General features: G+C 46.1%; 1 protein-coding gene across 1 annotated transcript in view; it reads left to right on the forward strand.

Annotated features, from left to right (window-relative positions):
• Galnt17 (polypeptide N-acetylgalactosaminyltransferase 17) overlaps positions 1 to 17,621 on the forward strand; it is a 519,549-nt gene that overhangs the window by 483,503 nt on the left and 18,425 nt on the right. Inside the window, exons 8-9 of the mRNA XM_004662611.3 lie at positions 2,673 to 2,810; positions 5,795 to 5,890. Of these exons, the coding sequence (XP_004662668.1) occupies positions 2,673 to 2,810; positions 5,795 to 5,890 (234 nt within the window). The remainder of the gene's footprint in view (positions 1 to 2,672; positions 2,811 to 5,794; positions 5,891 to 17,621) is intronic.

A 17,621-nucleotide genomic window follows, 5' to 3' on the forward strand; every position in this document is an offset into this window, starting at 1 on the left:
GAGAAGGTTTTATTTTAATTTAAAATCCTTCATGGCAGGGAAGGTGGTGGGGTACAGGAACTTGAGGCAGCTGGTCACATTCAGCCCACAGTGAGGAAGTAGAGAGAGATGAAAGCTGATTCTCAGCCAGCTCTCTCCTTTATTGTACAGTCTAGGACCCCAGCCTGAGGGATGGTGCTGCCCATAGTTAAGGTGTGTCTTCCCACTTCAATTAAATTATTAATCTAGATAGTCCCTCATTAGGTCCTGTCAAGTTGACAATAAATATAAATCATCACAAAAATTGAGACATCTTTCAGACCCTAGATTTTATTCTTAATTCTGGAGAAGACGTGACAGAATTATCTACAACCACTTACAAGGATCAGCAGGGCCTTGTTAATATCAGCCTTATTATACTATTCTCACCATCCTTGCCCAAAGTTGGTATCAGATTTTTTTTTTCCAGGTGGCATCTCGCTATAGCCCAAGGATTCACCTTGTAGTTTCAGGCTGGCCTCAAACTCACAGTGATCCTCCTACCTCTGCCTCTCAATGATGCTGGGATTAAAGGTGTGCACCACCACACCCGGCTGGTATCAGATCTTTTGCTCTTGCTGCATGTCTTCCCATGGAGCTCCAGATACCCTGGACAAATACCCTTGCTGAAAGTTATAAGCCCTTGTCTCTGCACCTCTCTAATGCATTCTGCTTGGAATATATGGCCTAGGAAATTCTCCCGTGTTATCAAGGCTCTGGTGTGCTTTAAATATGAAACGTCCCCCATAGGCTCATGTACTTGCGCTCTTGGTCCCCAGCTGGTGCCACTGTTTTGAAGGTTTATTAAACCTTTAGAAAGTAGACCCTTTCTGGAAGAAGTGGGTCACTGAGTAGGGGTCTTGAGACTTTTTCTTAGCCCAGCCCCACTTCTTGTTTGTCCTCTGCTTCCTGACTGCAATGTGATGATCTGGCTTCCTGCTCCGGCCACAGTGCCTTCTCTGCCAGGATGAAATGTATGGCCCCAGAAGTGTAAACACTCTCCCACTGAGCCCCACCCCCAGCTCTTCGCTGGAGATTGTAGGCAAGTGCTGTACTGTGGAACCATGCTCCCCTGTCCCTTTCACTGGGGGATACTAGGTAAGCATTCTCCTGCTGAATTACATTCTCAACCCTCTTGTAACTTTATTTGTAGCCCAGCCAGGCCTTGAACTTTTGACCTTTCTGCCTTGGCCTCCCAAGTAACTGATAGGCTTGTAACAACAGACCAGGTTTGTTAGGATGTTTTTGAAAGATATTCTAACCACTGACAACTCTAAACCTAAAATCCCAACACACTGGGGAGGTAGAGGCAGGTGGATCCATGGAGCTGGACTAACCTTGCTGGAGAGCTCCAGGCCAATGTCTCAAAAAGAAGCACATGGCATCTCTGAGAAGTGACAATTGAAATTATCCTTGAGCCTCCATACACCACACATACACACACACGCATAACACAACACATACACACACAATACAAAATAAAATTATTTTTCAGTCAGGCATGGCAGCTCACATCACAAGGTGAAGGCAGAGGATCTCAGTTCAAGGTTATTTCCAGCTACACAGGGAATTAGAAGCCAGCATGGGCTACATGAGACCCTCTTAAACAAGCAAAAACTGACCACTTCATTCATCATGCTAAAGTATTTTAAAATAGAATTCTATTTTGTTTCTCAGGCATGCTTTGCAGTGTTAATAAGAATGACATTTAAAGAACATTTTCTTTAAGATCCTTGTTTGGCTACTGAAGAAATCTTAATAAAATAACTCTTCTTAGCCCTTCAAGCCCCACCTGGCTTCCCCTCACAGCCCAGCCCTCCTTCTATCTCCCCTAATTCACAGCCCTCCTATGGCTGAGACAGTGACGTATTTCAGCTCCTTTATTTCCCCCTGTCAGCACCCGGCAGCCCATTACAGGTTCGCTTCTGTAAAAGCAGAGTGAATTATTCATTAGGACATCATTACAAGCTTTTCTACAGAAAATTACTTTCCCTACCGCATATCAACTTCACGGAGCACCGACAGAGGGACATAACATGTGGATGGGAAAGAAAGACAGAAGAGGTTATAAGTGTTATTTTCTTATCCTTGTTGAATAATTCCTGTAATAATTGGCTTTGGTAGCTGCTGAGGGAACGTGGGGGAGAAAGCTGAGAGTGGATTGCTGGTGTCCATGTCCCCAGGGAGGATAAATATGGCGACTTATGTGAGACTTCCTGTTACATGTTCATGAAGGCTCTCCCTGTAAGGGTGATCCCGGGCCCAGGTCTACATGATTCAGGCACGTGTGTTTATCCGGCTTTCTGAGTAGGTGACAGGGCTCAGGACTGAGGGTGTGGTTCCGTGGGGAGAGCGCTTGCCCAGCAGGCACAGGACCCTAGGTCCAATCCTCATCACTGCATAAACCACACATGCTGGTGCACACACGTAATCCTAACACTTGGGAGGTGAAGGCCGAAAGATCTGAAGTTCATGGTCATTGATATATAGTGAGTTCAAGGCCAGCCAGTAATATATGAGACTCTGCCTCAAATGAATAAAAGACAGGAAGGACAAAAATCTCCCAAAAGTCTTCCTTGAAAGCAACTCCACCTGTACCCCATGCTGGCCAGGGACCCAAATCACTGACACCTGTTGCCTCTTTCTGCTTGCAGAATCCAGGGATTGACATAGGTGATGTCTCCGAAAGAAGAGCGTTAAGGAGAAGCTTGAAGTGTAAAAATTTCCAGTGGTACTTGGACCATGTGTACCCCGAAATGAGAAGATACAATAACACTATTGCATACGGAGAGGTAAGGCAGATCTCACCCACCCTCAGCTCAGATTGTTGTCCTATGAACTGGGGGGTGGGTGAGAATTGAGATATACATTCATTCGTTCAGTTAGTCAGTCAATCGGTGACGTCTGGGCAAGCAAGGCTCACTCCCCACCTCTGACAAGGTAGTTAGGGCACAGGTAGAGGACTGTTGCTGTCTTCTCTGCCCAAAGTATGGAGTAAGATGGCTTGGGGACTTTGTGTGTGTGTGTGTGTGTGTGTGTGTGTGTGACTTTTTTTTCAGACATAATGTCTCACTCTAGCCCAGATTGACCCGGAATTCACTATGTAGTCCCAGGGTAGCCTCAAACTCACAGCAATCCTCCTACCTCTGCCTTCCAAGTGCTGGGATTAAAGGCATGCACCACCAGGCCCAGCTTGGGGGATATATATATTTTTTAATTATTTATTTATTTATTTGAGAGTGACAGACACAGAGAGAAAGACAGATAGAGGGAGAGAGAGAGAATGGGCGCGCCAGGACTTCCAGCCTCTGCAAACAAACTCCAGACGCGTGCGCCCCCTTGTGCATCTGGCTAACGTGGGACCTGGGGAACCGAGCCTCGAACCGGGGTTCTTAGGCTTCACAGGCAAGCGCTTAACCGCTACGCCATCTCTCCAGCCCTTGGGGGATATTTTGACACTGAATTTCTCCAGGACTTGTAAGTGGAGATACTGAGCAGGATGTTGGGTGTAAAGAGAGTCAAGGGGCCGGGCAAAATGGCACACATCTGTCATCTGGGCACTCAGGAGGCAGAGGCAGGAGGATCAGAAGTTCAAGGTCATACTTAGCTATATAGCAAGTTTGAGGCCAGCCTGGGCTACATGAGAACCTAACTCAAAAAAGGCAAAGAATGGACTAAGGATGTTGCTCTGTTAGTGGAAGCATGCATGAAGCCCTGGGTGTAATCCCCAGCACTAGGTTGTACGCCAGTAATCCCAGAACTTGAGAGGTAGAGACAGGAGGAAAAGAAGGTCAAGGTCATTCTCAGTTACATCTCAAGGCTAGCCTGGGCTACAGATATTATCCAGATATAATAAAGGGAAGGAAAGAAGGAGGAAGAGAGGTAGGAAGAAAAAGGGAGAGAAGGAGGGAGGGATGGAGGAAGGAAGGAAATGTAGATCCTTATAGATTGCCATATTCCAAAGTATATTTCACAAAGACTATGACATTAAATGAAAATAAATAAATAAATTAACCATACCAGACAGGTAGTGTGGTACACATCCAAAATTCCAGCACTTGGAATGTTGAGGCAGGAGAGTCAGAAGTTCCAGGCTAGCTGAGCTATGGAGAAAGTTGGTGGTCAGCCTGGGCTGCATGAAGAGATCTGTTCTCAGAACACCAAAATTAATGAATTAATTAGAAAGAATTGTGTGGAAATGGGGATGGATCTGACCCCCAAAGTGGAAAGTCTGCAGATGTAATCCAGGAGAAGGACAGCAAAGGTTCATAAGCAGTAAGATCATCTATACCCCATTTGAAGAGGCAAATAATGTGCCCAACCAACTAGAATTATATGTATCACAAATCCTGGAGATGAACAGGTGCCATTTTCATGTAATGAGCCCTCAACTTAAATTTTTTTAAATTTTAACTTATTATTATTTTTACATGCACATGTGTGCGTGTTATGTGGATGTGTGTGTGTATGTGAGTGTTTCTGTCTGTAGGCCCATGGAGGGGAGTTGTGGAGGCTAGAGGCCACTCTCTACCTTATTCTTTGAGACAAGGGCTCTCACTGAACCTGCAGCTCACAGATTAGGCTACACTGACTAGCCAGCAAGCTTTGGAGATCCTTCTATCTCCACCTTCCCAGTACAAGGATTATAGTCACACACTGCCACACCTACCATTTTACAGGGACTCTGAGAATCCATGCTCAGGTCCTCTTGTTTATGCAGCAAGCACTTGACCCACTGCGTCATCCTGCCTTCCCTAATTTATTTAAATATTTATTTATTTACTTGCAAGGGGAGGAAGAGGGGGAAAATGAGAATGAATAGGCAGGCCAGGCCCTCTAGCTACTGCAAATGAACTCCAGATACATGCTGCACTTAGTGCATCTGGTTCCAACTGGGTACTGAGGAATCAAACCAGGATTGTTAGGTTTTGCAGGCAAATGCCTTAACTGCTGAGCCATTCCTCCAGCCCCCTTAATTTATTTAAAGAACAAAATAAAGCATCCCCAAAGAAAAACTGAACCCATACAAATAGGTTCTGTTAAACAAGAGAAAATATAATTTTTTTTAAAAAAAAAGTACAAGGGCATTTTAAATTTATTTCATAATCAGGGAAACCAAAATGAGTTTTTAAGTAAACTGCAATAGCTTCTCTCCTCCTGGTCCATGAATAAGGACTCGTTTTGGGGAGAAACATTGGTGCTTTGCTGGAAGGCATCAGTAATAGGAAAAATGACACAACCTCAGGTGAATGCACACATAGAAACAAGATTTCTTAAGAAGCAATCTAGGGGCTAGAGACTTAGCTCAGTGGAAGAGTTCATGCCTAGCAACTGCAAGGCCTGGAGGGTCCAGTCCTCAGCACCTCCACCAACAACAATAGAAAAAATGCAATGATGGTCTTTGAGCTTAACTTGAAGATTAATTCACACATATATTCACAATTTTAATGATTTTTGCAACCACTACAAGTGGTATGCTCAAAATTTTAATAGCATGAAAAAACTGTTGATGCTATAGTATTTTCAATTTTGTTTTGTTTTGTTTGTTTGTTTGTTTTGAGACAGGGTCTCACTCTGTAGCCCAGGCTGGGCTCATACCCACAGCACCCACTGGAGGGCTCTGTCTTCCCACTGGAGTGCTCAAGCTTTGGTCCAAATTTGGGGTTGGGATCTTTTCCATCATGAAGTCATAGCCAAGGACCAGTGGGAGGGTGGCTGGGAAACTAGATCTCCCCCAGATGAGTTTTGATGGGTAACCTTCTGTCTGTTCCTGCAGCTTCGTAACAACAAAGCAAAAGATGTCTGCTTGGACCAGGGGCCACTGGAGAACCACACAGCAATACTGTACCCGTGCCATGGCTGGGGACCACAGGTAGGACCAAACCTCTGACCAAGAAAGGAATAAAATCAATAGCACATAGGGAGCTTATAGAGTTCTAGAACCTTCCATACCCTTTTCTTGGGTCATTGTTCCTAATCCTTTGACTTTTTTGAGAACATGGTTGGCTTTCTGGTTTTCTGTGAAGAAGTTATGGAGGGCTGGAGAGATGGCGTAGCGGTTAAGCGCTTGCCTGTGAAGCCTAAGGACCCCGGTTCGAGGCTCGGTTCCCCAGGTCCCACGTTAGCCAGATGCACAAGGGGGCGCACGCGTCTGGAGTTCGTTTGCAGAGGCTGGAAGCCCTGGCGCGCCCATTCTCTCTCTCCCTCTCTCTGTCTTTCTCCCTGTGTCTGTTGCTCTCAAATAAATAAATAAAAATTAAAAAAAAAAAAAGAAGTTATGGAAACGATGCATACATGGCTATTGTGATGGTTAAACCTGATTTTCAGCTTGGCGGGACCTAGAATAATCTAGGAGAAGAACTTCTAGGCATGTCTGTGAGGGAGTTTCTAAACTAGGTTAATTGAAGTGGGAAGACCCTCGCAAGCCATGACCAGTACCATGACGTGGGTTGGAGTTCTAGACTGAATCGAAAGGAGAGAGTGGGCTGGGCAGCAGCATTCATTGCTCTCTGCTTCCTGACTGTGGATACAATGTGACCTGCCACCTCACAGTCCAGTCACCATGCCTGCCCTGCCATAATGGACTGTAACCTCTTGAACTATGAGCCAGTGTAAGCCCTTCCTCCCTTAAGTTGTTTCTTGTTTTCTTGCAGCAAGTGAAAAGTAACTAATACAGTTATATCCATGAGAATATTGGAAAGATCAGTGTGTGTGTTTCTACTCAAAGGAAACTGTAGATATGCTTAGAGTCACTGGCTAATACGCAGAGAAGCACCATATGTTGTTATCCTAACCAACCAGGAAGAAATAAAAAACTGAACCAGGCATGGTGGCGCAGGCCTTTAATCCCAGACTCGGAAGGCTGAGGTAGGAGGATCACTTGCTGTGCGTTTGAGGCCAGCCTGAGACTACATAGTGAATTCCATGTTAGCCTGGGCTACAGCAATACCCTACCTTCAAAAAAAATCAAAAACAAAAAGGAAAGAAAGAAAGAAAGGAGAGAGATAGGGAGAGGGGAAAGAAAGGAAGAAATAAAGAGGGAAGGAAGGAACTATCCTCTCTCTCTGAGAGTATGATGGACACATCCACCCTGAAAGGGCGTTGCTCTGGTGGCTGGTGTTCCCCGGAGCATAAATGCAGGCACAAGAACAGAGCACTTACTGAGAAAGAAGAAAATGTTTCCAGAACCAGATCAGAGAACACCCAAGACAGCTTGAAAAGGGCAAACCGATTAACCAAGAAGCGAGAGTACAGCCCGGATAAATGAATTTCCCTTGATAGCTGGTGGGAGCGAACAGGATGTATGCACGCATATATATGTGCATGCAAAGGGCTTTGCAGCAAAGTCTCCAAGACAGGAGAGAACATACCCAACAATGTCATGAGACGTGGCATTCATAAAGATTTTAAACTTTCTTATGTCCACCAACAGTCACACAAGGCAAGCTACGAGGTTGAGCAACGTTTACATTTGGCTCCAGAGGACCTCTGGGGAGGTGTTGCTGAGTTGGGCTTGCCAGAGTTAAGCTCAACAATTCCTAGGAAGTCCAGGCCACCATGTTGTAAGCTGCTGTGCTCTGCCCCACCACCAGGGACGGGAGCTATGGAAGCACATGGTGAAACCAGCATTTCCTCTCCAAAGTTGTCTATGACCAGTATATATATATTGTCACAGAGATGAAAAGTCTTATTCATACTCTCTGCTTAAAAAAAAAAATCATAGCTCACTGGGCAAAGTGCTTATCTCCCATGTGAATCCTCAGCACCCCAAGCAAAAAAAAAAAAAAAAAAAAAAAAAAAAAAAAAAAACGAAATAAAGAAAAGGAAAGAAAATCCAGACTTGGTAGCACTCAGTCAAAATCCCAGTGCTGGGGAGATAGAGATAAGATGTCTGGGGCTCACTGGGTGGCTAGTTTAACCTACTTGGGAAGTTCCAGGCTGTGAGGGATGAGTCTCAAAAACAGAGATGGGGCTGGAGGAATGGCTTGCTGGTTAAGGCATTTGCCTGCAAAGCCAAAGGACCCAGGTTCGATTCCCTAGGACCCATGTTAGCCAGATGCACAAGGGGGCGCACGCGTCTGGAGTTTGTTTGCAGTGGCTGGAGTCCATGGTGCATCCATTCTCTCCCTCTCTCTCTCCCTCCCTCTCTCTCTCTCTCTCTCTCTCTCTGTCAAATTAATTACTTAAAAAATAAAACAGAGGTAGATAGGGTCCCTGATCAGTGACACTCAAAGGTTATTCATTGGCCTCCACATATATGAACACATATATGCATGTACATCTGCGCGCACACACACACAAGAGCATCCAAACACACACATATTTTAAAAAAACAATGTCTAGTTTCATAGACATTTATTGACCACCCCTTTCCTCCTCCCCAGGCAGGAAACTAGGCACCAAGTTTCCTTTCCTGGTGGGACTTCCATATCATTCTGAACACAGTGCTCTGTTGGGAAATAACTAGAATTCATTTTCCCTCCGTCCCACCCAGCGGGCAGAACTTTTCCAAATGAACATTCCCACCATTTAATTAATTATGGCATGACACACAAAATTAGCTCACTCCTTGCTCCTCCTCCCCACTCCAACCCCACAGAGAACACCTTGAACCCCTGTAAGGGGGCCCCGGATGCTTCCCGTGAGCTGATTCTAAAGCAAATCCCAGGCTGTTTCCCACACTGCCTGACGTTCTGAAGTTGATGCACCCTGCGCACCGATGGCTGCCAGGCTGTTCCTGCCAGGCTGTTCCTCCGCTTGCTCACTGACGCCTCCAGCTCCCTTCTCTTCCCAAAGCACTTTCTTCCACAAGAGGAGCCTTGTCTCCCCACAAGTCACGGGCCTTGGCATATGTTTTTTTTTTTTTCATATTCCTGCATGTGTGCCTGCATGTATGCATATTCATGTTTGTTTTTATGCGTGTCTGTATGTGGTGTGCATGGATGTGTCTGTGGGCGTGCACAGGCACGCATGTACGTGCGTATGCAGCCAGAGATTGATGTCATTTATCTTCCTTAGTCATTCTCCACCTTATTATATTTTTAATTTTTATTTATATATTTGAGAGCAACAGACACAGAGAGAAAGAGGCAGAGAGAGAGAGAGAGAGAGAGAGAATGGGGACCCAGGGCCTCCAGGCACTGCAAACAAACTCCAGATGCATGTGCCCCCTTGTGCATCTGGCTAACGTGGGTCCTGGGGAATCAAGCCTTGAACCGGGGTCCTTAGGCTTCACAAGCAAGCGCTTAACCACTATCTATCCAACCTCTCCACCTTATTTTTGAAACAAAGGCTCTCGCTGAACCTGAAGCTCACTGGTTCATGTAGACTATCAAGGCCAGCAAATCCAGGGGTCCTCCTGTTTCTGTCCTTGCCGCCCCCCCCCCCAGCATTGGGATTATAGACACATGTTGCCAAAATTGTCATTTTGATACAGATGCTAGAGACTGAATTCAGACTCTCTGCTAGGGAGGCAAACCCTTTACCACAAGCCACCTCCCCAGCCCTCCTTTGCATCTTAATAAACTGCTTCATAAATGCCATGAGCAAGCAGAGCTGGATTCAGAGCTCCTGTACCCAGCAACTCCCAGAAGGAGGGACGGGTGTTTCGTGGTCATCGTTAGCTTAATTAATGGACTCGGTGCTATAATTTACTATCAAGCAACAATTAAACAGAGATAAAACGGGCACTGTGGAGGGCAATTTCCTGTCTCGGGCATGTGTTTATCAGCAAGATGGAACCAGTTGCTGGCCACTCAGAGAGCCTGCTTACCCTGAAGTGTCTCTCGCAAATTCATTACCTATCTTGAGTTCTTTTTTTTTTTTTTTTTTTCTGGTTACTAATTTGAATTAGGCAAATATCTACTTCTTCCTAGAGCTTAAGTTTTTTGCATTTTTTTTGTGTGTGAGACTAGATCTCACTCTGTAGCCCAGTCTGGCCTCAAACTCACTATGTAGCCCAGACTGGTCTTAAACTCATAGCAATACTCCTGCCTCAGTCTCCCAAGTGCTGGGGATACAGATGTGAGCCAGCTCTTAACTTTTGTTTAAAAATAGAATGTTGGGGTGGAGAGATGACTTGGTAGGTGAAGCACTCACCATGTAAACTTGAGTACCTGAGTTGGTCATCAGCGCTCACATAAAAAGCACACCTAGAAAGACTAATGACCCAGGTTTGATTCCCCAGTACCCCCATAAAGCCAGACGCACAGAATGGTGCATGCATATGGAGTTCATTTACAGAGGCTAGAGGCCCTGGCACACCCATTCTCTCTGTCTGTATCTCCTCTCTCTCTCTCTCTCTCTCTCTCAAATAAATAAAAATAGATTTTTTTGTGTTTTTTTTTTAAAAGAAAAGTCTGATGACGTAACAGGCTTCTATAATACAATTACACTGATGATGAGATGGTGCAGATGTGTGTTCATATGTGTGTGGGCACATACGTGTGAGGGTCTACATGTGTGTGTATGCCTATGGAAGCCAGAGTTTGACATCAGGTATCTTCTTCGATCGCTGTCTGCTTTATTTACTGAGGCAGGATCTCTCACTTGAGCCCAGGGTTTGACACTTGGCTGGTCTAGCTAGCCAGCTTGCTCCTGGAATTTTCTCTCTACCACCCTAAATCTGGGATAGCAAATGGACACTGCTATGCCCACCTGGCATTTCTGTGGGTTTGGGGGTGCAAACTCCAGTCCTCATATTTGTGTGACAAGCACTTCATCCACTGACCCATCTCACCCCAGCCCTGTGTAACCTTACACTCTCAAGGTAAGGTGTGTACTAGAGAGAAAGTGAATGCACCAGTCTCCGTTTGAGGGTGAGAGTCCCTGTTTGAATGATGTTAAACTCTGTTAGAAGGGCCTGTCTCTTTTTTCGTGTGTGTGTGTGTGTATGTGTGTGTGGTGTGGTGTGTTATACGTGCCTATGAATATACGTGTTCATACATGTGTGTGAATTCATGTGTACATATGTATGTGTGGAGGCCTTAAGAATGCCACCAGCCCCTTTTAAAGACAGGGTCTCTCTGTGGCCTGGAGCTCACCAATTAGGCTGGATTGGCTGGCTAGTGAGCCCCAGGGTTCCTCCTGTCTCTGCCTCTCTAGTGCTGGAATTACAAGTGTGCACCACCACTCTCAGCATTTTAATGTGGGTTCTGGATACGAAGTAACCACTTTACCCACCGAGCTGCCTCCCTACCCTACCCCATCCACTAAGGACCTTTCCTTTTGTATTGAGAACTTTAATTTATGAGCATACAGTAATTTCATCATGTTCCTGTGCTTTTATCTTTATGTTTTGCACCTTTCTTCCCAACCCCCATCCACCAAGGACCCTCTTTCAAAGTAGTCCTTCCTCTCTTTAGTTGTCTTATTCTTTTTGTCCTCTGTGTGTGAAAATGTTGATGGGCTCAGAACCCCTCAGTTACCGCTGTGGCATCAGGAATGCAACAGTTGTTTCATGTCAGGAAGACAGCACCCCAAAGTATGTGAACGTACCCAGAGGCTCTCTTTCTTTCTGTCCCCTCTCCCGCAGTGTTCTGTGAGCCTTAAAGGTTGTGGTAGAAATCTTCCTTAGGTGGCTGGAGAGATGGCTTAGCGGTTAAGTGCTTGCCTGTGAAGCCTAAGGACCCTGGTTCAAGGCTTGATTCCCCAGGACCCATGTTAGCCAGATGTACAAGGGGTGCATGCATCTGGAGTTCATTAGCAGTGGCTGGAGGCCCTGGCGTGCCCATTCTCTCTCTCTCTCTGCCTCTTTCTCTCTCTGTCTGTCGCTTTCAAATAAATAAATAAATAAAAAGTAAACAAAAAAATTAAAAAAAAAAAAGAAATCCTCCTTAGTGTTGAGCTCTCCGTGACCTCTTCTTTTCTACTTTGACGGGTTTTGAGTCTCCTCAGTGTCTACCACCAGCTCTGTGGAGGCGGTTCTCGGGCTGGCAGTGAGAGCAGCACCTGTCTTCATTCCTGGACTACCTCTGCAGTGTTCCCTAAGCCCTGGAAGGTGTGATGGAGGTGACTCATCCCTGAGGACTTTCTGATTAGACAGTGTCTTGGTTTTTCTTGTCACATCGGAAAGAAAGGAAAGCAAGTTAAGGAGAAAGGGTTTATTTTGATTCGCAGTTTGAGGATGCAGCCCATCGTGGTGGGGAAGGCACAGCAGATCGGTCCATGGCAGCAGGAGTGTGAGACTGTTTGCTCATATCCGGGCAGATCAGGAGGCAGAGGAGTGAATGCCGGTCGACAGCTTGCTCTCTTCTTTCTCCCTCTTAATTCAGTTTGGGACCTCAGCCCATGAGAGGGTTCCACCCACATTAAGGGGAGGTCTTACCTTCTTGGTTAATCCACTCTGGAAACGCCCTCATAAAAACACACCAAGGTATGCCTCCCTAATGCCGTAGGTGTTTATTAATCCAATCAGGTTGATGGTTTAAATGAACCACCAGAGTCCGGCTCAGGGCTGGGCTGTTTGGCGTCCTCCTCTGTCTGCCCTCACCATGGACGTGTGCTGCTCTTCTCCTCTTCTGAGAAGCTCACGTTCCTTCCCTCTGTTAATTTATCACCCAAATGACAGATGAGAATTCTTTTGTCCCACAATTAAACCTAATCTGATCTTGGATTCGTCCTCTGATGGCTTCATCTTTTAAGTGATACATCATCCAAACACCTTGTCATTGTGATGTATTGAGCCCATAAGGCGCTCACACCCTGATGGAGTGGCAGGGCTCCTAGCACGGAGAAGGCAAAAGGCAGAAGTGAATGACAGCCAGCGGCCTGTTGGCTTCCAAAGACGATTGTGTGAGTGCTGAGGTGTGGCAGACAGAGCCATGGAGAGCATGTTGAAAAGAGAACTCCAAGAAAGATGTTTGTACCCAGAAAACAGGCTTGTGATTCTGCACATCTGCCTCCCGCACTTGGCAGTCATGATCTGTCTCTTTTGCTTGGGACAGGCCCATTCTGTGCCTGGTATCTTAACTTAATAGTTTTTAAATGGAGATAGGGTTTAAATTTAGTGCATCGTTGGACATTTTAAATATTAAGATATAACTTGCTTTTTGCTGTTGTGATGGGCTCTGAGACAGGGTCCCATATATCTCAGGCTGGCCTCTAACTAGCTATGTAGCAAAGGATAACCTTGAACTCCTGATTCTCCTACCTCAACCTCCCTAGTGCTAGGATTACAGCAGGCATACACCACCTTTTCCAGTTTATATGGTGCTAGTGATAGAACCCAGGGCTTTGTGCATGCTAGACAAGCATGCCAACACGTGAGCAGCCAGATCCCAGCAGATTTATTCTTCTTCCTCTGTAATTTTGCAAGTTTATTTTTTAAAGATGGGTTCACTAAATTATCCAAGCTATTGTTGAACTCTTGAGCTCAAGTATTACTTTTCTCATCCCTATAACAAAATATCCAGCAGATGTAACTTAAGGGGGAAAACTTCTTCTGGTGCATGGTTTCACACCATCCTGGTGGGGAAGGCATGGGGGTAGGAGTGGCTTCAGCTGTGATAATGGGAACTTAAGGTGACTGATAACAGGTAGAACTGAGAGAGCTAGACAGGAAGTGAGGCCAGGCTATATCACTCAAAGGCCTATGTTCACGTGTCCTAGTTCCTCCTGCTCTACTCTATGTCCCAAAGATTCCACAACCTCCTGGAGCTGGAGAGACAGCTTAGTGGTTAAGACATTTGCCTGCAAAGCCTAAGGACCTCTGTTCAGTTCCCCAGGACCCATGTAAGTGCCAGATGCACAAGCTGGCGCATGCGTCTGGAGTTTGTTCGCAGCAGCTGGAGGCCCTGGCACACACTCTCTCTCTCCCTCTTTCACTCTCTTTCAGTCTCTCAAATAAATTAATTAATTAAAAAAAAAAAAAAAGATTCCACAACCACCCAAAACAACATCACCACCAGCAGCTGGGGAACAAGTGTTCCAACAAATGAACGTTTTGGGAGACATGCACCTGTTCCACATCATGGGGTGGGAACACAGAAAAGGAGGAGCTCGTCCTGTTAATGCCAAGAAACCCATTGCACACACAAAAGAAAGGCAAGACAGAAAGGAGGAGAAAATATCAATCCAGCAGCACAGAACTTGTCCCCTAATCATTTCTTTCTTACTTATTTATTTATTTTGAGGAAAGCCCAACAGACTGGCCTTTTATTATTATTATTCAAGAGAGCGAGAGTGAATTGTGTGTGAGAGAGAGTTGGCATTCCAGGGCCTCAGCCAGTCTTATCAAATTCCAGTCATGTGTACCCTCTGCACATGCACAACCTTGTGCACCTGTGTCATTGGGCATCTGGCTTATGTGGGACCTAGAGGGTGAAACATGAGTCTCTGGGCTTTGCAGGCAAGTGCCTTAACTGCTAAGCCATCTCTCCAGCACTCTCCTAATCATATCTGTTTTTAGTTTCCCCTGTAATATTTTAAAAGCCCTCCACCTGCATTCCCATGCAGCACTTACACATTCATTTTGCTTCGCTGCAGGTAGAGGGAATATTTAAAGCTTTTTGGGCCAGGCATGGTGGCACATGCCTTCAATCCCAGCACTTGGGAGGCAGAAATAGGAGGATCGCCGTGAGTTCGAGGCCATCCTGAGTGAGACTACATAGTGAGTTCCAAGTCAGCCTTAGCTAGAGGGAGACCATACCTTGAAAAACCAAAAAAAGAAAACCAAAAAAATTATTTTGGGGGTTGCTGTTCAGCAGACTTATTTCTCAAACTATTTATGATATGATTATCTCCGGGGTGTTGGTTCTGCCTCCTTCCAGCTCCTGGGGTCATCCTTTGTGCCCTCACCTATTTATGTGTGTGGCGTATGCATCTTTGGATGTGCATGTGCAGGTGTGCATGTGTGTTCGTGTGTATGGAAGTCAGAGGTCAATGGTAGGCATCTTCCTTCATCACTCTACCATGTTCTTTTTAAATAGTTTTATTTATTTGCAAGGAGGGTGGGTGGAGGGCGTGCACCAGGACCATAGGCTACTGCAGACTCCAGACGCATGTACCACTCTGTGCATCTGGCTTTCCATGGGCCCTGGGTAATTGAACCCAAGCCTTCTGGCTTCGCAGACAAGTGCCTTAAACCGCAGAGTCATCTTGTTCTTTGAGACAGGGTCTCTCGCTGCATCTATACAGCTCACTGATTCAGCTATCCCAGCTGGCCAGCAGGTTGCAGGGATTCCCCGTCTCCGATTCCCCAGCACTGGGATTACAGGGTGCTCCATCACTTGCAGCATTTTTACGTGGTCTCTGGGAATCCATCTCAGTCCTCACACTGGTGTGGCAAACATTTTACCCATTAAGCCATCTCCCTAGTCCCTCCCCCGACCTGCCCACTCTAGACAGAATGCATATGCACTTTGGGCTTGTCAAGAGTGTCCTCAGACTTAGTGGGAACCAAGCCTCTTTCCCTGACAGCTGCTTTCCTTCCCTTTTTCCTATTGCAGTCCCCACTCCTCCTTTCTCATTACCCCGATGAGTGGCTCTCATGATCCCCATACAGGCCACGGGAATGCTTGATTTCCTGGGTAATTAAAAGTAAATGTGTGTGTACTTGACCTTGCCTAAGGAGGACTTGTAGTTAGGGAATAACCATGGTACCTACCACCACTTTCTTGCCAGACTGGAATGACAAGCTAGACTTTCCCAGAAGTCTCAATGACAACTATTTCTGGTAAAGATGATTAAAGTTTTGTGGCTGAGCCTGGGGAGGTAGCTCACATGGTAAAGTGCTTGTCTTGTAAGTATTAGGACGTGTGTTCTATCACCAGAATCAATGTTAAAAAAAAAAAAAAAAAAGGAGAGATGACTGAAGAGATGGCACAGCAGTAAAGGTGCTTGCCTGCAAAGCCTAAGGATCCAGGTTTGATTCCCCAGTACTCATGTAAAGCCAGGTGCACAAAGTGACTCATGCATCCGGAGTTTGTTTGCAGCAGCTGGAGACCCTGGTGTAACCATTCTCTCTTCTCTGTGTCTGTCTCTCTTCTCTCTATCTCTCTCTGCTTGCAAATAAAATAAAATAAACATTTTTTTAAGCTGTGCGTGGTAGTAAGCCTTTGTAATCGAGGTACTGGACAGGCCGAGACGGGAGGGTCCCTGGGCCTCACTGGGCAGCTAGTTGAGCCTACTTGGAAAGCTTCAGACCAGTGAGAGAACCTGTCTCTAAAAAAGGGGGACGTCAGCGCCCTGAGGAATGACACCTGGGGCTGTGCTCTGGCCTCCGCACCCATGTACACATGCAGACACACACACGTATGTACAAACACACGAAGTCTTGTGTTCCCTCAGAAATGTAGCTGATGAACAGACATAGAAAGTGACTCGGCAGGATCTGTGTTTGTGGTAGAGGCTTGCAGAGTAAGGAACTCAGACAGAAACAGAAATAGAGTGTGCGGGGGAGGGGGTCCACACTGCCAGCGGAGCCTTGTCCAGGGGTGTGTGACCCACTCAACGGCTGAGTCCATGAAAGTCACTGGTAATCTCTCTGGTTGTTGCTGTTTCCTCGTGTTAGGGTTGTTAAGTTTTATTACAGCCTCTCGCCACATAGCCCTGGCTGACCTTGAACTTGTGGTGATCCTCCTGCCTCTGCCTTCCAAGTGTTTGGATTGCAGGTGGGACACCAGACTGACTCTGTTTTTAGTTTGGATTAGCGGTGCAACAGCAAATAGAGTTTGGGAAATACAGACTCAACTCATCCAGAATGTTTTTCCACCCTAAAACAACTTATTATGCAGGCTTGCTTTCCACTTTTTTATCCTCCTCAAAGAAATATGTTGATTTTTAGGCTGTTTTCACACCACTGAATTAATAAAGAAACAACATCACTGCCTGTACGAGGCAAGAGGATAGAGAGGAAGGCTTCTGGTGATTAAGTGTTTGGGGCTAAACACTGGCATGCACTGAGATAGCACCTACACACCACACCACACCACAGAAGGGCATCCCCTGAATGCTCACTTTAGGGAGGGTTTGCTGTTGTTGCTTTTACAGTACTGAGGACTAAGCCCAGGGAATTTCACGTGCTGGACAAGCCTTCCACCAAGCCACACTCCCCACTGGTGGAGCCTGGGTAGGGAAGAACAATACCACTGAGCCACACCTCCAGCCCCTCACTGGGGGATTCTAGGCAGGAGCTCTCTACCACTGAGCCACGCCCCCAGCCCCTCACTGGGGGATTCTAGGCAGGAGCTCTACCACTGAGCCACACCCCCAGCCCCTCACTGGGGGATTCTAGGCAGGAGCTCTACCACTGAGCCACACCCCAGCCCCTCACTGGGGGATTCTAGGCAGGAGCTCTTCCACTGAGCCACGGCCCCAGCCCCTCACTGGGGGATTCTAGGCAAGTGCTCTTATCTGATGAGCCATGAACCCTGCCCCCACAGCAATCTTTTTTTTTTTTTTTAAATTTCTCCTTGGAGTAATACCTGTGAGATGACTGATGTTTTTATAATTGTCTAAGTGTTCAAACACGTGAGCATATAGGAGCCATTTCTTATTCAGTCCACAACAGGTGACAAAAGCTAGCATCCTAGGAGACAGGCCATACTTTCCTATCAGTTATGCCAGCAGGTGATCTCTAAAGCTGTGTCTGTAGCATTCCTACG

The sequence above is a fragment of the Jaculus jaculus genome, chromosome 2 (assembly GCF_020740685.1).
Source record: "Jaculus jaculus isolate mJacJac1 chromosome 2, mJacJac1.mat.Y.cur, whole genome shotgun sequence".
NCBI classification, from domain to species: Eukaryota; Metazoa; Chordata; class Mammalia; order Rodentia; family Dipodidae; genus Jaculus; species Jaculus jaculus.